Here is a 21926-nt window from a genome sequence, read left to right as displayed (position 1 = left end):
AAATATGTTCTGGGTTCCCCCCTCCTAAGCCTCCAGAGCAGATTTAGGGGCCATGCAGAGAAAGGACAGGGAAGGGAAGTTCTATTTAACAGCCAGAAGTGCTTATAAACAGGAGCAGAGAGGTGTTTTCATTTCCAAGATAAGTTTGCAAATCATTATTGAGAATGACTATGGAGGCGGAACTAAGAATTGTGGCAGGGACAAGGAAAGTAGATATTGTATTAACTTTGGTTTGGTTTTGTGATAGAAGAAGAGAAGACAAGGTGAGAAACCAGGTGTACTACACTACAAAAGGGGCTGTGTTGACTTGTCAAAATGTCATTTTCAGCACCAGTTTGTACATGGTTTTTTTGATGTAGTGAAGCATCAACAGTCTATCATAATTTCATATGGAGAAGAATTTGTGTGAAGGAGTTTCTTCCCATTGGAAAAGAATGGGAAACTTCCTGCATCACAGAGATATGAGAACCACATTTTTCCCCCAATGCAGATTTTTAAGGTATGTAATATTCTTCATTTTACCATGGAAAAGGTTGTGGCAAAGCTACTGCATACAATCGTAAACCTTGTTACAAAATAACACAATAAACAACCTATGGAACACCAGGATAGAAATCCCATTATTATTCTACTTTAACTAACATTTAATTTCTAGAGGTTGGGAGGGAAGGTAAATAAAATTGAGGAGTATCCCAAAGAAAGAGCAGGGAACTTAAAAAAGAAACCTCAAGCAGTAAAGAAGATACTACTTCTGGCATGTGAGAAAACAGATTCCACCATACAAAAGCTCAGAGTGGTAGTCAGCTAAGTTTTACTCAGAGTAGACCTATTAAGATCAATGACCAAACTTGATCATGCTTATTAATTTCAATGGGTGTACTCTGAATAAACATAATAGGATACTACCCTCAATTTTTTGTGTTTTTTTTTTAAAAAAACACACAACTGCATGGGATTTCTGATTATAACTACAAAGGTACTTAGCCAGACTCAAACTTTATGTTCAGCTGTAAAATACATGGTCACAGAATTACAGAATCGAAAGAGACCACAAGGGTCATCTAGTCCAAACGCCTGCAGTGCAAGCCATATAAGTTTGCTACGCCTTTGGGCAAAGTTATATGGTCAACAGTAGAGAGGTGTAAATTATGAGTTGATGCCCAATTTCAGAACTTGACAGAGAGCTGTGATGTGTGTGTGTGTGTGTGTGTGTGTGTGAGAGAGAGAGAGAGAGAGAGAGAGAGAGAGAGAGAGAGAGAGAGAGAGAGAGGGGCAGGTGAGGGTGAGAGAGAAGATAGTAATCTACTTTAGCGTTTTAATTCTGGGTCTGTAGGGGGGGAATCTATCATCTTTTTATATTATTATTATTATTAAATAAATATAATTAAATATTAAATCAAACCACCTATTCAATATAACGGGGCATGATTATAAAAGGCACACGTCCTGCACTCATGCATGTCAAAAGAGGACAAGCATAAACATATGAATGTGGTGCGTGTTCAATTACTCAGAGCATATTTAGCAATGTAAGAAACTGCATGTCAGCAAAAATGCTTAATCACACTATTCATCACACAGTAGGTCTTAAAGTTGAAATTTTCAAATGTGAAACAAAAGCACACATTGTACATTTTAATGCATTTTGTCCGTTAAACATAGAGAACATGTTTCATTGCGCACACACATGCCATGTGCACGCACATGTGGATTATTTTTTAAATGCTACCCCTCCTTTTTCTGCGTGTTTGTTTGCATAGCGTGCTATCACATATAAAGGACACACACCCTTCTTTGACTGAGAAATTCCTTTCCGCAGACAAGTATTCTATGAATTGCAATAAACACCCTAAAAAATTCTAAGCAGCTCATTATATACCCCTGTCTGCTTTTATGGCTCCAAGCCAGAATATAATGATGAGCCGTAACTTGTTAAGGACAACTAATTTTTTGTTCCTGGCTGTCTCAGGGGCTTCTCTCTTACTCACTCTCACTTTACTTCACTGTTGACATGTTTCTGTTAACTGGATGTCATCTGCCTGCCTTGATTTTATGCACAAGCAGTGGGATGCATTTTTTCGTGCAACAATTCTGCTTTGAGTTGCATTAGATTTGTCATTATTCCCTCATTTTCCCCTTGCACTTGTAACATTTCATCTATTCCTGCCTCTCCCCCCCTTTTTTCCCCTCCTTTTTTTGAGCCACGGTGCACCCATATTATGGTTTATACATGATCTTGCTCCCTTTGAAGCCGGCAGATTTCAGAGCCAGCCCTCGTCAGGAGAAGTGCCTGCTACCAATTTAGCAGGCTGAGGGCCCCGAGCTCCAACATCTCAATCTAAAGGGGGTCACAGAGTGGCACAAGCGAGTGTCAGCAAGTGCTGTTTAATTGCCAATCTTGGCTTCTCCATGGTGTTTAAAGTATAATGACCCATCACTTAATTCTGAGAAGTCCTGGCCCTGCTGCTGAATAGAATGAATATCAAAGGATGTGCTAGAACAGGGCAAGGAGCATACAATTCCTATAACTGCTGTAAGTATAATAGACTTGTACTTCTGTCGTCCCATTACCACAATAATGTATTTAATTTGCTGTATACCCTTTTTAACTAGATCCCTTTCATAAAGGCATATCTAAGGGATAGAACTGATCTCTCTCTCTCTCTCACTCATTCCTGCCCCTTGCAAAAAACTAAACAGATAAATAGAACAGCCTTAATAATAATTAAGATGAACTCAGATTCATTTTTATTGCCCTTTCTCAGCTTGCCAGTCTTTTTCACAAATGTGCAATATTAGCAGAAAGGTTAGCATTAGGGAATCTGGGTTTTAATTATATTTGCGTGTGCAGAATTGGTTTGCTGCCTCGTTCTGCAACTGTATAAGAGAAGAGTTATCTGCTAGCCATGAAGTTTCCTTTAGCTTCTCCATGCCCTTTGCTTCCTCAAACCCTTCCTCCTCTGTAATCTAACCTTCACGTATTAACTGCAGGGATTGGAAAGGTCCAGGAGGGGGAGGGAGCTGAGGGGGAAATGTGGAACCTTGCTATGTAATGCATGCTAATTTAATTATGTACCATCATCAAAATGGATTAGCTGTTTCAGCCCATCAGGAAAGTCTAAACCTCCACTGATTTAATTAACTAGACTGAAAATCAGATGAACAGAGAATAAAACTATCATTAGGAGCAATTAGTGATTACTTAAACATAGTGCTGCCAAGCAGTTTGTAAATAAAACTAGCAGCCCTTGGAAAATTAGCTGGAATTAATTGGAGGTTGGGGCAGAGAGAGAGAAAATATATACTTCTAAGCCCTTTAGAAGATCAGGTGGGTCTTTTTATGTCAACTAAAAATAATTTGAGCTTGGGAATGAGAAGAAAATGCAACACCCCTCCTTCTAAGTCTGCTTGCATAATAAAAGCAGACAGACCCTGTTCTTCATAGAAAACCCTGCTTGAAATGAGAGCCATGGAGAAAGCAAAACTTGCAACAGCATAATCTCCAGGCTTCTCAATATCATAGGGTTACAATGATGCCTCCCTCTAGTTAGTTAAGAATTAAAATAAATGCAGTTCAAAAGCACTGATCTTCAAGAACGGACCTATATGACAAGGCTTTGTCACTGGGAACAGTGTGAGGGTTCCCCACACACCCCCAAACTAAAACAAAGATCATTGCATAACTAAATCAAGGCATTTTTTTAGCAAAGCTTCACTGCCCTATAGAGAGTGATAAGCAGAAGTAGCAGATGCCCCTACTTCTGGACCTGAGTACTTTGAACTCACCTTGACATGGAAGCATTGACAGTCAGAGCGGTTGGGTAGGGATGTCGGAATCCCCCTGTTGTGATTGGATAGACTGGTTGACCTTGCCTAGAAAGATGGGGGGAGGGGGAAAGAATGAGTAAAAAACCAGGGGTATGTATTTTTGGCATTTTAAATTTCTCTCTCTCTCTCTCTTTCTCTGCACAGTAAGCTTTATTCTCATTTGATCAGAACAAAAATCTTGGGGATTGTACAGCACGGATCAAAGGAAAGAAACACAGAACAATTTGAATGCCATAAATCTGATACGAATGGCTAATTAAATTTTATAACCTCTGCTTATGTCAATAGAGACCCTCTCCCCAAGCTGAAACTAGGTGTTTTGTTGTAATAATTAAAGGCGAAGTCTTGCTTGCTTTAATGGAGCCATCACACTAATTGAGGGCTACACATCCAAAGGAAAACAATAATGAATGTAAATTTATACCAAAATAAAGTACAGTGAATCAAAGGACTTCAGTTGCGCTTTGGGCCTCTTTCGGTATTTAGATCTCGGTGAGAAAACATTAAATTAACAGAGCTTAATTTGTAGCCTTTTGTCAGATTAACAAGTGTTGACAAGAGTTACCGGGGGAGAGTCCCCAAGAAGTATTGTGGGTAACCAATAGACAATCATACCTCATTACAATAATTAAAAAATACAGCAACATGCAAAACAGCATCCTCATGAAAGCTACACAACTTTTTCTGATTGAGGTTTGTCTGTGTTGGCTGGTCCTTTTCATCTGTCTTTCAAATGTATCCACTGAACGGGTAAGTTGTTATTTGGGGTGTGAGTTTTTCTTGAAAGGTTACTCTGCTAAATATCCTCACAGCCCATCTTAATACAGAGCAGAGCCCATAAATGGTTAAAATAATAAAAATACCAGGTGGACAGTCCTATCTTTTAAAGGAATTTGATGATTATGCTCTTTGGCTCTTCAAAAAGTTGCATGGGGTACAAAAAAAGTTATCTCTCTGAAGAAAAGAGGGGGGGGGATGATAGTTGTACATTAAAATGTCTTTGAAATACCCAAACAGTTATTTATTATGAATTTTGTAAAATCTACTTCTGCATACAGAAGATATGTAGGTAGCCCATCAAATGACAAGACATTGTAAAAGCCCTATAACAATATAGAAACCAAAGGTATACTGGTGTTTGTTTGGATAACTGTCACAGGGAGAACAAGAGGCTAGTGATTCTATTTTCCTGCTATTATTTTCTTCCTTTGAAGTGTGAACTTTCTGAAGCATAATCAGGATGTGTTTTCTAAAACTGCAGTGTTTCCCCCCTAGGGATCACACATATTGTCTATAAAAATAAGAAATAGGCCCATAGGACCAGGAAAATGAATACAATAGTGTACCACCTGTAAAAGGAACCACTGTTTCCAGGTGGCCACATAAAAGGCCACAGGTTCCAATTCTGGAAGTATATTTGAGCTGTATATACTACAGTATAGTAGTATAGCAATAGTACTAGGCTGATATTTTTTCAGTGCAAACAACCTTTCTCCCATTTCAAAACCAAAAGGTTGCAGGGACATAGGGAACCTGCTACTTAGAATGGATTACATAATAAAGGAAACTATTTGAAGCTAAAATTAGATTAATGAAGCCAAACAGAAGGAAAGGAGGGGACAACACCACAAATCAGGGGGGAAATATGAAAGAGAGAGAGAGAGAGAGAGAGAGAGAGAGAGAGAGAGAGAGAGAGAGAGAGAGAGTCTGGTTCAAGTTAATACTCAAAATCATCAATGTACTTTTTCGCATCTAATGCATTTCGACAAATTGTCATATTCAGACTCATGTAAATCACACAATCTTATTACAACTATTAATTTAGAGCACGTTGCAATCAATTGTTTCAACTAGTGCAGTGGAACAGGATTGTGCAAGATTTGCTTGTCCCTGAAGAAGACAAGTAGTCAAAATGTTCGAGGCAAATTACATGCCACAACACATTTTTTTAAAGCATTGTTTTAAGATTTTTCCTCTTTTAATTTGAATTTTCAGATTAGTAAGACCATTACTGCACCTATTCATTAGACATTGCAAAAATACTGCCTACACTTTAGAACTCTTCTTCCCTCTTGTTGTTATTACACATTTTGAAATTAGGTTCTCCCCATGAGCTCCCTCCTGCAGTCGGTAGAGCCTGAGACTCTTTATCTCAGGATTGTGGGTTTGAGCCCCATGTTGGGTGAAAGATTCCTGCATTGCAGAGGGTGGGGCTAGATGACCCTCATGGTCCCTTCCAACTCCACAATTCTATGATCCTATGATTCACTTAGCTCCCTCCCAATTTTTAAGCCATGTTCCAGCCCATTAAAAAATATTATCCCAAACCTTGGAAACAAGAATTAAAGGGGAATGCAAATGTAATGCAATTACACAAAGCTCAATAGTAGTGCACTATAAAATAATAGGGTATCAGCAAGGGATGTTTCTGAAACAGCAACCCTACAAGTTATACTATCCAGAACGTTTTCACCCCACTCTTTCAGAAGAAATGTTTGACATTTATGATCCATGGGTCACCCTCTGATGTCAGGACACATGAAATGATGCCCTCATGCTCTGTTCTTATTTAACACGCAATGACCCATCACTTTAGTTCATTTAATCTTTATTGAGCAAAAGTTATTGATTTGCCCATGCCATAAACTGGCAGCTGGCAAGCATGCTTAACTCAACGTATGCATTTCAGGCAAAGCAAATAAGCACAATTATCCTCCTCCCCCCCACTCCCCCCCCCACACATATGTACAAAAATGAAAAATAAAAAATAAAATGAAAAAAATGGAACTCCTTACTGTGGTACTAACCATCCTAGCGGATGGGGGATTTGCCCTACAGTGCCCGGTGATAGTGGATAATAAGGAGATATATCTGGAGGGTGCGGAGGCCGTGGAATTCCTAGGGAAGAGGAAAAGGAAGCATCATGAAAGTGGGTCAGGGCAGGGGGAAAAGGGGGATTAAAAAAGAAAAGAAAAAGGAGGCAGGAAAGTCATACAAATTTCTACACCATGAGTACCACACTTTCTGCCTTTCATAACTCTACTTCCTATTCTCAAGACATGGCCTGCTGCCTTCACCTATCGTCCCCAGAGCATCCTACTTAGTACAGTAAGCAAATGAGACTCAGCTAGAGAAGTAGGACATTTGATCTGTTTTCTTCCCCACAGTCAAAGACCGTGCAGGACTTTGTTCTCCCAAAGTCTTAAAAGGATGGAGGCTCCCACCTTGCTTTCATTTTGTACCATCATGTGTGTCGCCTCTTTTGTGCAGACACCTTCAGGTCACTCAAAAAGGTACTTTCTAAAATAAACCATTTTATATGGCTGCAGTGCCTTTCTGTTTCCAGAAGGTTCCTGTTACGAGTTTATATAAGCCACATTTGTTCTAATTTTGATTTGGATTAGTGTTTCCACATGAAACATTAAAACCTTGATGGTAAAGGGAAGTTTGGGGGCGGGGATGGAGTGCTGAGAAAATGAAACAAAACAATGAACTTATATCTGAGGAGTTGGGGGGAAGTAGTCATCCATTTAATTAATGTACATTATTAGCCCTTAGCTATTTTAATTACTCTTTTCCTATGGATCACATTCTGTTTCTGTACAAAACAGTAAAGTTTTTCACTGTTCCAAAATACATTTAGAGAATAGAATGGCAAATTTAACTTCATTAATGACTAAGATACTAAATCTAGAAACAAATCCTTGGATTAACAAAGAATACTACATTTTCCAAGCACAAGTAACCATATTGTATTGTACATACAAGAGAAATATGTATGAAAGGTTACATTAATCCACATTATTCTAGGTAGAAAAGGCATCCTCAGTTGCAAAGGTTTGGGCATACACAGTGTTTCTGATTTCATTTAAGTGATCAGTGGTGGTCCATAGGGTTGTCTGCTCCCTCCACTTATGCATGAAAATCCTCCCTTGATGGCCATAAGCTTAGTTAAAGATTATGTTCTAAACTAAAGCTATAATGAAAGCAACCCTAGTTAGTATTAGCCCTGGTTAGAATCAGTGCACACTAATCCTTAACCATGGTTAAAGCCAAAGGAAGTAGGGAATTGAATTGTGAGAGAGAAACTAGGAAGTGAGTGATTCTTAAGCCCTTTTAGCCATCAGGAGCACTGTGTCTCCACCCAAGTGATGGTTGTAATCAGTGCTTTTTTCTGGGGGGGGGGGGGACGGGACAAAAGGAAGTAGGGAATTGAATTGTGAGAGAGAAGCTAGGAAGTGAGTGATTCTTAAGCCCTTTTAGCCATCGGGAGCACTGTGTCTCCACCCAAGTGATGGTTGTAATCAGTGCTTTTTTTCTGGGGGGGACACATACCCCTAAACATTTTGTGAATCTAAGTTTGGCCTCACTGAGGGGCAGTATTTCAATATGAGTAGGAAAATAAGAGTACCCCTAAACATATTTTTTTTTAGGAAAAAAGCACTGGTTGTAATATATACAGCTATATGTGATAACTGTCCAAATCATGAGTGGTTTGGATTGTTTTGGTGTGGATGCAGAAGAACCAGTTTCAAATGCCTCCCAGCCATAAACAAACTCAAGTTTCACACTGAGTGTAAACTCAAGAGGGAGCTTCAGCAAATCCTGGCTCTTGGTGATAATATGTGCATAAACATCTATATTTTCAGATAAAATGAGTGTAAAGGATGAGATCCTTGAAACACTTTGTTTGGAACTATCCCAAGAGTTCTGCCCAGGAATAAATAGATCATAATTTGCAGTGCTTGCATGTTCAAACTTCTCAGGTGAGTAGAAGTTACATGTTTGGGTACCTCAAGAGAACCCAGCTCTTCAAAATATAGCAAATGTAGAATTAAGAACAGAAGCATTAAAATGAAGAGGCACTGTATTCACAGCTAAAAAACTATTTTTTAAAAAGACACTCAGGGAGCTTTTAATCTCTAAATTAAATCTTCCTGTGTGACATTTTCGGGCAGACACAGCTTTTTCTCCATTACAAAATCCAAACAGATTAACTGGGCTTTAACCATACAGTGAGCTGTTTGCACACTTGAAAGAATGTTCGCAGAAGAAAAGTAAACAGTCTATGGACGTTAATCATATGTTTTACGATAACCATTTAGAAACCATTCCCTGTACTCCCATTATTTAAATGGGTGTCAGACTATGCTGCCATGCACTTGCAATACAGAGATGGCTGGATGAAGATCCTTTTAAACCTATGCAATATTAGCATTAAATACAATCCAAAGGAAGCCCAATTGTGGCATATGGGAATAAAAGAAACATTGATTCATTCATTCATAGACTGAGTTTGGATGCATTATCTAAATATGTTAATCACAACTACAGCAATTCTTTGACAAGCTCTAACACGTATTCACGGTTTCAAATTTACTTTTTAATTAACTTGCAAGGATTTGGACTAACTGAAAAAAATGCCCTCTGAGGACTCTATGCAGTCTACAGAACAAAGACTGACGCTATTACATCCTCTAGGGCAACAGGCTAACAAGATATATATTTTTAGTTAACAAAATAACTAAAATCTAGTCTTTAACACTAATAAATCTAAACAGGGTTGAGAGAGTGCCATGTGTCCACAATAATCAATTTGGACTGGAGTAAAATTTACCAGAATGTAGCAGTGGGATTAAAAATTACAAGAGAGCATTTGATCCTGTGACACTGGCAGCCAAAAAGATCACTTAACACGATTATGCATTTTATTCATTGGCTAAAATCAGCAAGCCACATATATAACTTGATGAAGTCAACAGAATGGCCTCAAGAATGTGGTTTTATAACTACACATAGGATTTAGATTTCATTTTTAAAAAACAGAATTGTTAAAAGCTAAGGTAAAAAACTGATTTTATCCAGGAAAAGAGCTAAAAAAGTATTATAGAACCTTTAAATACTATAATATAAAAAGTAGTAGGAAATGACTCTGAAATTAAGAAGATCAAATAAACTATTCAAAAAGCAGGGCAATCTCCATTTATCCTCTTTTTAGGAAATGTTCTTTATCATACATCTAAAGTAATTTATGATATAAACCTTTAGTCAAAACAGCACCTCCAACATCAGTTATTTGGAACAGTGAATGCCTCTATAGCATTACAGACTGCTGCACTATTAGAATTTAACAATGGGGACAACGTGTCATTTCAGTTTCTAGATTTTGATCAACATATTCCATCATACGCATAGATGTTAGAAATTGAACACACTGTTGTTATTAAAATGCGATTGAGGGCCTAAATGACAGGAGACAGCATCCTGAGATCAATTACACAGTCAATATGTTCATTTTATTTATTTCTGGGTAATCTGCAGACAATTAGCTTTAATATACTTACTCCTAAGTGAATATTTTGCGTGTCCCCCCACCCCCAAAATGATCTAACTCTATGATATTTCAGGAAGCTTCCTCCCCGCAAAGCCTAGCTCCTCATCAAACATTGTTCACCCTACCTGTTTTCGGATCTACGTCGGCTTGTAAGTGTGGAGGAGGATTCCCTGGTGTGAAGTGCTCATTGCTGTACGTAATAAGCGGCGTGAGAGGATGTACATGGTGTGGGTGCTGCACAACTGGGACTTTGTTAGACTGTGAAAAAAGAAAATGGAGAGTGTGAGGAAAATGCTGTGTTAAGAAAGCTACATAGCGCAAACATTAAGAAAGCAGTTTAGAAACACACACACACATACTCTCCTATAAAACTAGGCGTAAGACATTTGTACACAGTCATCAAAATAGCCTCAGTCCCCCACCCCCCACATTTTCACACAAGCTTATTAGTTCCTGCTTTTCCTAATGATCTGGTTCTCAAACTGTTTGCTAAAGATGTCGGTCAAGATAAGCTCATTGTTATTAAGGACCACCCTTTGGCTTGCAAAAGCCTGACCTGTAAAATGAAACTTCTTTAATCCACTGCACTGTATTGTCCCAGCACCCATTCCTGGTGACCTTGTAACCCACCTGTATGGTTTTCGGGACCTACAGACAGGCCACCCACCGATTGGGGGGGGGGGCTGCCCTTATGGCACAGAAAGTAGTATATTGTGTTTGTTTGTTTTACTGTGCTTAGACAAAGGCAGGATGCATTGTGGTCTTGTAAGGGGCTTTAGCATCCTGAAATAAGGAAGCCTAAGGGAGCAATTGATTGTTGATTGTTATCGGGTATAGGAGTTAAAAGGATCACTTTCACCAATATGTACCTGCTAATAATGCAACGTTCAAACTGCTGAGACACAGCTCTCACCCACAGTCAGATGTGTGCATGCTGCAGAGTTCATTCCAGGACACACAGATCTAGCCAAAAGTGAGACCCATGTGTCGGCAGTTCAAAAGTTATATTACCAGGCATGCACAAGCCAGAGCCAATTGTGCATCTGCTACACCCTGTAATAAGTTGCCATTCCCATTGGATCTTGTATGTTCTAAAATAAAAGGCAAATCTTTACAAGAAGAAAATGTGGAGGCCTGGCAATTCAAATTTCACCCCCAATTTTCCCTTCATGCCTTTTGAGAACAGGCAGTTCTATTATTTCCTTACGGAGAAACTATTTACATCCTCTTCTTTCATCAGAAGGACCAACTTCTGTTTTGCTTTGTTTAAAACTCTTTCCATATGAACCGGAGAACGGGACAAATCATTTTGCAGTACTTAGACCATTAAATAGAAACGAACAACTGGTCACTGCTCTGTAGTAAAAGAGATTGAGACTGCAATCCTCTACACATTTTCTTGAGGGTAAGACCCTTTGAATTCAGTGGAGCTTACTTTTGAACAGCTATGTATGAAACTGTGCAGCAATGTTCAGTTCGAAGTACACTAATAAGCAGCTTCTTAACAATGAATGTAAGTACACTAAGTTTTAGGGAGAAAAATGGCATGGTTATAAACAGATGCTTAAAGACATGAGGGCACATTTTTTTCTGTTATGATTCCAAGACAATGTAAAGCTATTATTTATTTTTAAAAATAACGCAAACAGAATGCAACAATCTATTTTTTTTAAAGTGCTACAGTTTGTGTGATACTGTAAGTTACCTTCACAAGATCACCAAGGAAAAATTAAGATGAAACAAGCAAAGCAAAGAACCATTTCACTGTGAGTAATCCAATTCTCTCTCTCTCTCTCTCTCTCTCTCTCTCTCACACACACACACACACAGAGAGAGAGAGAGAGAGAGAGAGAGAGAGAGAGAGAGAGAGAGAGAGAGAGAGAGAGAGAGACTTATTCCCTATAGAGGATTTACAATAAAATCCTACAACAGGGACATTTAACCAGATTAGGTAGCAGCAAAGATAAAGAGGCTAGTATTAGATGACAAATGGATTAGAGTCAACTTTCATTTTCAAATGTGTCTTCATTTTCTTTTATTACTTTAAGTAAGGAACAATTTGCATTAACATCAAGTAAAAGGAATTACATTAAAAGACCGAGGGACAGTGCAGTGGTGCTCTCGAGCGCCACCTCAGTCCAGCACCTGTCAGTCTTTGCTATTATCCTCAGACTAGATTAGCAGCATCCATTGTCAAAAGGGGATGGATATTTTCAATGCAGACCATGAAACCTAGAATGTGTTCATTAAAAAACAATACGTATGTGTTTTGTTGATCTTTTCAAAGCACTTTTCAAAATACTGTATCATTCATGTTTGTTTTTGCAGTAAGATTAACAAAAGCTTTGAACTGGTTAAAATTAAGTTAAAACTTCAGCACAGCTATGGAGTGAGTGAGGTCTGCTTAATGCTACAGGAGTTACTACTGAAAACAAAGAATCTATCTGGAAGGCTGCAATCCTAGGCACACTTAGTAGGGACTGAGTTCCAATGATCACAGGGAGACTTGCTTCTCAGTAAACATTCAGAGGAACACACTGCATGCATTCATGGGAAAGTCATGCTTTCTTGGCCTGATTTTCCCACCTGTACAATGGGAATAAACACAACCTAACTCACTATTTTATGAAGAATAATTCAACAAGGACCGTGCATTTACTGCCTATTGTTCTTATTTGTTGTTTTATGCTAACTCGTTTTTAGAAGAATTTCGTTATTTTACGGCTTTTATTTCACAAGCTATTTCAGAAGCACAAGTGAATGACTAAAAAGTGGTATTTGAATGGAGCAAATGGGTAGGTATGTGTAGAAGGGTTTCTAACAGACTACAAGGTGTGGTGGTTCACCCATCTTGTTCTGTGTGGAATTGTTCTAAATGGGTGATGCAGTCAAGCAATCTTTCATCCTTCCATGAATGCATCTTGCATTTTTATATCTGCAAACTGTAAACTGTGACCTAATTAAAAAGAATGCACACACCAAAATGTTAGAGGAAAGTCACACTAGAGAAGAAGAAAATCCTTTGGGGTTCATTCTATCTCTTCAACAAGCTTTGCGCGCGCGCGCGCGCGCGCACACACACACACACACACACACACTGCCTCCACACTTCCTTTCCCTCTGTTTTCAGACAAATTGCATGCTTGCAGTTTTTACAGTGTAAGTATGTCAGAGTGTACTCAGTCATATAGCTTTTTAACTCCTCAATGAACCATCAGTCAAATGTATCACATGGATTCTATGTAGAATTCTCAGATTCCATGTACTGTACAGCAAAATCCAGTTCACAGATCACACCTCCATAGCTTCCATGAAAAAGTATGGCATATAATCTGGTATGACCAGCCAAAATATATGATATGGAACATCTTTTCACTTTGTGTGTATAGTTTGGACCACAACATACTAAGGCAGATGTGACAAACCTATGAAAACTTTGGGAATGGTTGACGCATTTCATTAATAACATGCACTGCCTTAACAGCATCCATGGTCTACATGCCTGCTTCAGCATTAGACCTGCTCAGATACAGAAGTAAAATCATGATGCCAGCTTCTGGTGTTCCAAAGTTCATGAAATGTTACATACGACATGGTAAAATGCAAGAGCAGCTGATGGGGAGGGCAGCCTGTGGACCTGGCTTCCTGGTACTGGTTTCACTGAACTTACCAGGCCAGGGCAGGAGCAGGGTGTGGCAGCAGTGAGTTTGGGATGGTGACAGAGCACCAGTGGAACCCTCCCACCAGAGCACCCCCACCTCACCCCTCTAAGTGGCAGTAACACCAGTGGCAGGAGGTCAAGTCTGCAATACTGCCTGTCCCTGCCTGCCATAAGGAGAGAATGTACAATTCCCAAAGAAAGAGTTTAGAGAATAATTTGGTAAATCTTTATCTCTTTTATTCAAATAGTTGCCCAGAAGCTAACGTTCTTATGAGTGAGCACTTAGCTCCAATCCTCACTGTTCCTATAAATGTTTAGCATAAGCGATGCTGACTTTTCTTCACCACATCAAGAAATTTATGCTAGAATTTGAGTCTGAGGCACCTTCATAGCAGGTCTTCTGAGTTATCATCAGACTTGTAATAACTGCTTTGTGAAGGAGGGAAGCCTTTGTTTTCCTATTTCACTCCTGCTATTCTGAGTCCTGCCATGCCATGTTCAATGCCTGGAACAGCCTCACCTGGTTATTAGGGGAGTTTATTCCTGAAGGTTCTGTAGGTTACTCCCTTGTCACATCAAACACTCATTTGTCCTTCACGTACTGTCAAGCCTTCCTTTCCTGCTTTGTCCACCAGGTCTGATACCAGTGATCAGATCTCTGAATAAGCGTTCGGCACGCTGTTGGTTTTAAAGCAGAAGTGAAGCAGAACAACGGCATGGTGGTGATGGTTGTTGAATTTGCAAATTTGTACAGAAGGCAGTTTACACAAAACTGACACAGTACAAAATAAGATTTAAAAAGCAACCTAAAAACAAAATGCACTAACAAACAAACCCAACAGCAGTTAAAAGCAGCAGTTTAAAACAGCAGGTCACACAACAGAAGACTGGGAGTCATGAGTCTGCAGTCTCTTCCACTCCAGTTTCTCCTACCAACACTCGGTTCAAAACTAGGGTCTGGGGCTGTTTCCACAGTTAAGAGGGAAACACACCACCAGTAAGTGTGCTGATACATAGTGCTGACCACACATGGTTAAAACTAATCTATGTCGATCTATCTATATATGCATATTTCTATAGAAATGAAGCTCTCCCTTTGTTTGGCGGCCACAATTTAGTTTTGTCGCGGATAGAAGAGTAAGGTGAAGACAATCACTGAAGAAGGAAGCATTGGGAGAGGAAAGCTATGCTCGGTTTCAAGATATCCAATAATTTGCAAGAGGAAGGTCCAAACAATTCTGGAAGCACTTCTGGTTGTGTAACAAACAAGGTTGGCTTTAAAAGTAGGATTATGGAATTATATTAAATAAGCTTTCGCTGGGGGGGGGGAGTAGAGGCACAGGGGGAGACTATTAGCAATGTGAGTGATGAGAAGAAGATTAATTCTGCATTTGCTTCTCTCTTTGAAGTATACAGGGGGTTTGCCTGACTAAAAAGAGCAGTCTCTAGCACTATCCAATGGCTATAAAAGGTAAGTCACAGAAATGAGATAAAAAGCACTATTAGATCATCTTAGCCCATCCCGTCTTCCAGATACTGTATGTGATTGTCCCCTGGAGTATATTTTCCTCTTACTTTGTTCATGCTTATTTTATAATAAAAGCTAATAGCTATTCTGAGAAAATTGAAGTTCTTTGGAAACAGCATCTCTTTTTTTATGCCATTAATGGCTATCACAGCAGTTCTTATTTTTTAAGTTAGTTATCCTAGTAGACGGAATTCAGAATAAATGCAAACGTAAATATAAAATGAGAGAAAAAGGAAGTAAGGCACTCCTTTTGTTTTAAACTTGCTAATTAATGTTCTGGACTGAAAAGGCAAATCAAAATACAAACAACAGGAAAAGTTTGTTTCCCCCCCTTGATTGCCTATGCCTGAAGCAAAGCAAATTAAATTGCACTCATGGAATCAACAATGAAGTTACCAAACAGGAATTAGGGATGGTTTAGCACATGTATAAACAAAGATAACATAAACCATAGAGCTGAGTTTCCCATTAGAAATGTAAGCTGAACTGTAGTTGAAAGAACAGCTGTGTTGTGAGTAAATTCCTATACATTTCCCTCAATGCATTAGGTGGAGAAAAACCAGGGCATTACACATGCAGGGATACTGCTAGTAAAATTAAAGGTAATTGCACACAACAGCAATAATTACATATACAGCCCAATGCACTACCTTCTTATATGCCAAATGCTCAAGGGTACAGAAAGCTTTCAATAGGAACAAATCAGATCCATGCCATAGTTCATGAAGGTCACAACCCTGGGAAAGAACCGCTCACCTTCCAAGCATACTTAAAGCATAAACTTCTGTTAGCTTGCACAGCATGTTCTGTTAGCATCCTCCTGTCTACACTGTTCACATTTTGGATTGTGGTAAATTTAATACTGAATAGGCACTTTGCCCCAGACCTCTATGGCTCTAATTCTTCCTCTAGGATTCATATTCTAAGAGAAATGGAATCTCACAACTCACCTCTAAACCTATGAATCACCACCACATATTGAAAACAAATGGAACTATAGCTCTACCTGCCTTCCCCTCCCCATCAATATTCCCTTAGTGCTTTATTTTTCTACACAATAAAAACTGGACTTGTAACTTAAAACTGCCTTTAAAAGCCTAATACACTAAAGCAAAAGAGAAGTAGTTTTGTAGGCCTTTTCTGTTAATCTTTGAGAGATTGCATTAAAGCACAGTCATCTTGGATTACTAAACCCTTCCAAGGACAGCTCTGTGCACCAGCAAATTGTGCCATTCACAACACATTTACATTTAAGAACTGGTATTCTATACTCTTTCCAGATGCTCTTATTAAAACTCTGCACCATACTTATGGCAGTCGGTAAAATATTATTATGAGGTAACACGCTTACGACTAGAAAGATCCATTAATTTTTATTCTCCAGGCTGAAATGCATAAATTTAATCTCATTTATCTTCACTAACCAATGAACGTTTTAAAGCTTTCTTTAGAAGTTTCTGGACTTTACAAATCTAGAAAAAGCAATGTGCAACATGTGATGTTGTTATTATTATACAACATCAGCCACACTGAACATGGATTTCTCTCTTGTTTTGAGACACCATAAGTAACTAATTTCACAGGAAGAGCGCCTGAGTTTTGTGCTATTTCTAAATTTTATTTTTACCAACCTGTCTGCTATAACCTGGTTGATCCTTGCAGTCATAATTGGTTCCCAATGCCATATTTACAACAGAAATGTGTGTCTTTAATGTGCATTATTAATTCGAACAAAATAAGATTGTAAACCTTTTGAAACATGGAGCAGTATATAAATTACCTAAATAAACAAATACAACAGAATAAGAAAACAAAAATGTCACATTTTAGAGAATTCTGACACATTTAAAAGACAATGAATACAAACAATCTCTTCATCTTTCCCCCTTCCAAGTGCTGGACATGTTCTTGTGCGGAATGAGACCATTCTGTTTATCTACGCAACATGCACTTTATTGAAATAAAGAATGCTTTCACACCTGACTAAGCATTTTCTTCAGAAATCTACTTCTCCTTAGCCTATTATTGTTGATACAGTGCTCTGAACCCTTTCAAAGTTTAGTGTAGCTCATTTCTACCTAAGGTCTTGCCCCGTGCTCACTCCCTATTGTAACTGAAGACAAGGCCTCCATTGATAACCATGGCTCCCTACACTAAAAAAAAGGGCTCATTTTCTTCCTTCACACAAATGACAACAGAAGCGCTGACAACCATGTGCTGGGACAATACTCCCCTAGCTTGAGTCTGACAAAAAGCAAACCACACACACACACACACACACACACACACACACCTTCAAGGAGTGGCGTAGGCACAGCATATTTCTACTTCCCTTCTATTTTTCTCTTAGCAGCTATTTCCTGGTTAGAGGACTGCTACTATCAAAAAGGGCCTACCTTCCAGTCCCCATAATTCGGTAAATTGTTTAAATAAAACAATGCTGGCTTCTTGCTCTAAAATATGGGACAGCTAATTTAAACAAAGTCTGGGGGCAATGTTCACTGATATCCCATGTCCCCTGCCTCACTTCTACATGACACTTTTATACACTCTTTCTTATAGAAAGATTGCAAGACATACCCACGTAATTTAATAACAAAGACACATTAAGGATACAATCCTAAGAATACCTACCAGGAAACAAGTTCCAACAAACTCAGGGCGACTTGCTTCCAAGTAAACATGGCTAGGATCGGTCTGTAACTGAAATCATTAGGATTTTACCACTTGCTTAGGAGAAAGAAAACTATACATAGTACCTCAAACAATAAGATTCAAACAAATGCATTTTTTTTTAAAAAAAGATTGCTGTTATTTTAATGCTACTTTTGATGGACAGAAAACCAACCATGTTTCATAATAGCATGTGACATAGCCCAGAATGTACAGGTAATAAATGTGATAATATACATGAAATATTCTTTTACAGGGAGGTTTTATTTTATTTTATTTTATTTTGGGGTGAGATCTAAATAGAAGATTTTGGGAACAATCAATATCACGTCAGTCAGTGTTAGCTTTTAAAAGTTCTGCAAAAAAACCCCTACAAGTTAATGCATTAAACATAGTTTTCTCCTAATTCATGCTAATTTCTTTATGAAGTGACAACAATGCTTAGTTTTTTATTACTTGAAACAATTTAGCAGCCTGTTAAATAACTAGCCATTTAAAAATTGTGGCCTACATAATTCCAGGTTAGTTTTACCAGCATTATAAAAGGACTAAAGATTGAAACCCACAGGTGTATGCCTAATACAAGAAGTTGTGATGGAAAAACGGACAGCCATCACAATCTGCCCCCTCCCCACCTACCAAATTCTTCATGGAAACTTTGAAACAAGCACTAATTTCATTCTACTTTATATTTAAACTCATCTACATAATTTGTTTTAGGTTGTTATACACTGAGATATAATACGGATAAAGATCAAGAGCCCAGTGACATGATTTTTCTCCAAAGTGATGCTCGGAAGTACATGCATCAACCTCTTCTAAAACAGAGAAACAAATGAAACCAATCACAAAACAAGTAACAATACACAACCGCAAAAAAAGCATATAACTGTGCTTTGGAATTCAGGAATAATGTAAAGATAGAATGAGGTTGTGCTGTTTTGTTCCAAATGTATTTAGAGAAAAGATTGGCTTCCTCTTTCATATGAATCACTATCAATGTAAAAATTATCTAAATGCTTTAGTTTTTGATTTCCAGAACACGGGGGGGGGGGGGGCTGTGCCAATTCATGCACTTGTTTATGCAGGTCTCTATTATGTGCAGACAAAAAAAAACCCCCCACACACAAACTCGGCCCAGGCAAGGGAAAACATGATATTTATATACAATAGAAAAGCTATTCAGAACCAAAGTCTACATGTATTTGAGGATGAAGAGATGGTTTGGATAGAGTGAAATGAGAGAAAACTATATTAACTGCAATTCATATGTATGTAGTTTTTATCGCAACAGTAAAACAGCATTAAAAAAATAAAATTCAATATTATAAATTCTCCAAAATCCTATATAAATATGCATTTGATTATTACATAGTCTATAAAATGTCATTTTTATTAACTTATGTGCGTTATGTAACAGTTTAATATCCACAACTATAAAGACATAGAGAGACGTTAAGCCAAACTTTCGTCTTTGAGAATCTTTTAGTCCACAAATTATTTAAACACACACACACACACACGACAGGATCACTGAAAACGGAAAGATAAAAATGATATATAATAGCATTTCAACCATTTTGTGAAGACATTAGATAGGGAAGGCTATCCATAACGAGGCCTAAACCTCAATGAGACAGAGCTTGGTTATTGCAGCATAGCAAGCAAGGTATGTTCTGCATCCCCTTAGATGCGTCCTGAAAACCCCCCGAATGCATTTTTCTTGTCACAAGCACTGAAGTATATGTATCTTTTCAACTAACATCTTTTGGATATTTTTGCAATGCAAATAATTGCTATAACAACCTGTTGTCTCTTCTATGTTCCTAATAAGAGTAAATGAACATTGTCCTCACTGAATCCAATTTATTTCCACATGGAACCCAGAACCATTCGAAAGAGCACATGTTTAACAAATCTACTCAAATTAACACCTCAGGTGAAGGTGGGTGGAACATTTAAACAAATAATATGTAAGGTTAAGACTGTAGAAAATTTAAATACTACATTATGATATATTTTTTTTTAAAAAAAAAAACCTCCACTGTGGAAATCAGGCACTTAAAATCAGCAGAACTTACTTTACTAATGTAAATACTTATGACTGTCAAGCAGAAATAAGGCTTGGCTTCCAAAGCAGAGAATAACTAAGAGATGAAATACCTGCACAATCAAATAAAATTCTGAAGCAAACATAACAAATAAATAAAAAGGGAATGTTTTGTTATGCTACATACACCTATCACAGTACATATACAAAAAAATACATGCACGCATACACACTTGCTTTTGTTGGCAAGCTCCACTCAACAGCTTTAGCTCAATAAATACAACCAGCTGTATATTATGAAATGGCCTTTTCCCTATGACAACACTCCGCAACGAAAAAGAGAACTGCTCTCCAAGAAGAAGAAAAGGCAAAAGAAAAATCCACTCCAACAATTATTTTTTAATTGTTCCATGCCTTTGCATGTGATGAAAAGGACATGCATGCTTTATGTTGTTTTGTAACTATTACAGTATGTTAAGAACTGTCACTGACAAGTCATTCTACCCCCTCCCCTAAACTGACTCGCACTGTATTTTTTTTTAAGTATTGAACAAAGGTCACAGCTTGAATTGACTGTTCTATCTTCCTTTTAAAAAATGCTTCCACAGACACGAATAAAAACAAGTCACACAACTAGTTCAATGGTCAAGATGCGCGCTCTCTCTCTCTCTCTCTCTCTCTCTCCCTCACACACACACACACACACACACACACACACTTAAACACAAATGCTACTCACCCAGCAATTCAAATTGAGATGCCAACAGCCAAACTGCTGAAACAGAGAGAACCCAGAGGCGAGTGCTCCTCCTTTACCACTCAAATCTTCCATTCCCACTAAAATTGCATCCCTCGGGTACATAACGGCTTTGTCTTTCCCACTCTTAATCTCATAAACTTTTCCCCCCTTCACTGTCTAGATGCCAATTGTACTAGCTTTGTATTATTTCCCTTGCAGCTTTTCACTTTCTGTCTCCCTCCCATCCCCCGCCTGCGTTTTTTTCACTTAAAGTACAGTCCTAAAAGATCAAGATGTTTCCAGATTTGAGGCCTGGCGTTCCCTGAATGCTCCGCATCCATCGTGACATCGGATGTCGGCTGTGAGAGAAGGTGTCTTATTTTCTAAGATTGTCTCTGTTGCGGATTTCGAAACTTGAAATAATCACTTCAGTTTTCTAATACACAAATTCTCTTACTGTCAAACACACACACCCCCAACCGCCCCTCCGTTTGCTTGCTAAGGATAGCTAAAGAAGCAGTTACCTTGGAAATAAATGACAACGCTACTACGATTCAGATAGTTACAGGTAATGCTATGCGCAACAATGGATAGCCATGAGGGAGCAGGAGCACCTAAGTGTAACAAGCAGTCACTGTCAGATCCCACCAAACAAATTTCTTCAGGAGAGACCTGCAGGAAGCAGTTGATTTTGTTATCATTTTGACACATTAGTAATCACTCTCCTTCGCCCCCAACTTTTACCAATATTAATTTTTTGGGTTCTTGGATTAAACAGGTTGGTTCACATGAAAACAGTATAAGAAATGCTCATCAAGTTTTCTACAGTCTCACTGTCTAAGGTATTTTGCTACAGCAAGCTTATTTTGGTTTCTGTAAGCACGAGCTTAAAACAGAGACCAGATTCCTCCGCGAACTGAAAAATGGTGTCTTTTTTCATCTACATTCATAAGTTATCCATCCTTTGTGATAGGTATTGACTTAAGAAACAAAAATCGCAAAGGCAGCTCTGGTTTTTATGGGGGAATGCGGTCAAACCTATAGTGGCTACCTCTCAAAATACCTGACAAGAAAGCGCCAGTAATATGGTTAAGCACGATGGATAGGTAAAAC

General features: G+C 38.3%; 1 protein-coding gene and 1 long non-coding RNA gene across 43 annotated transcripts in view; one reads left to right on the top strand and one right to left on the bottom strand.

The window, feature by feature from the left end:
• Positions 1–21926, bottom strand: part of TCF7L2 (transcription factor 7 like 2) — a 200126-nt gene that overhangs the window by 24394 nt on the left and 153806 nt on the right. For 31 of the 42 annotated variants that reach the window (XM_081189387.1, XM_081189383.1, XM_081189384.1 and 28 more), the window contains 4 exons: positions 17986–18054; positions 10288–10420; positions 6624–6726; positions 3787–3873 (listed from right to left, as the gene is read on the bottom strand). In XM_081189387.1, the coding sequence (XP_081045513.1) occupies positions 3787–3873; positions 6624–6726; positions 10288–10420; positions 17986–18054 (392 nt within the window). Of the gene's footprint in view, positions 1–3786; positions 3874–6623; positions 6727–10287; positions 10421–17985; positions 18055–20813; positions 21059–21926 lie in introns of those variants that run through there. The other 11 variants (XM_081189392.1, XM_081189400.1, XM_081189399.1 and 8 more) reach the window with 3 other exon arrangements.
• Positions 20835–21926, top strand: part of LOC308584617 — a 2177-nt gene continuing 1085 nt past the window's right edge. Inside the window, exons 1-2 of the long non-coding RNA XR_014006953.1 lie at positions 20835–20930; positions 21033–21381. This is a non-coding gene — a long non-coding RNA (uncharacterized lncRNA). The remainder of the gene's footprint in view (positions 20931–21032; positions 21382–21926) is intronic.

Source organism: Podarcis bocagei (assembly GCF_964188305.1).
Source record: "Podarcis bocagei genome assembly, chromosome: 4".
Classification (NCBI taxonomy): domain Eukaryota; kingdom Metazoa; phylum Chordata; class Lepidosauria; order Squamata; family Lacertidae; genus Podarcis; species Podarcis bocagei.
Note: the sequence above shows the minus strand (reverse complement) of the source record. Positions and strands in the feature narration are given on the sequence as shown.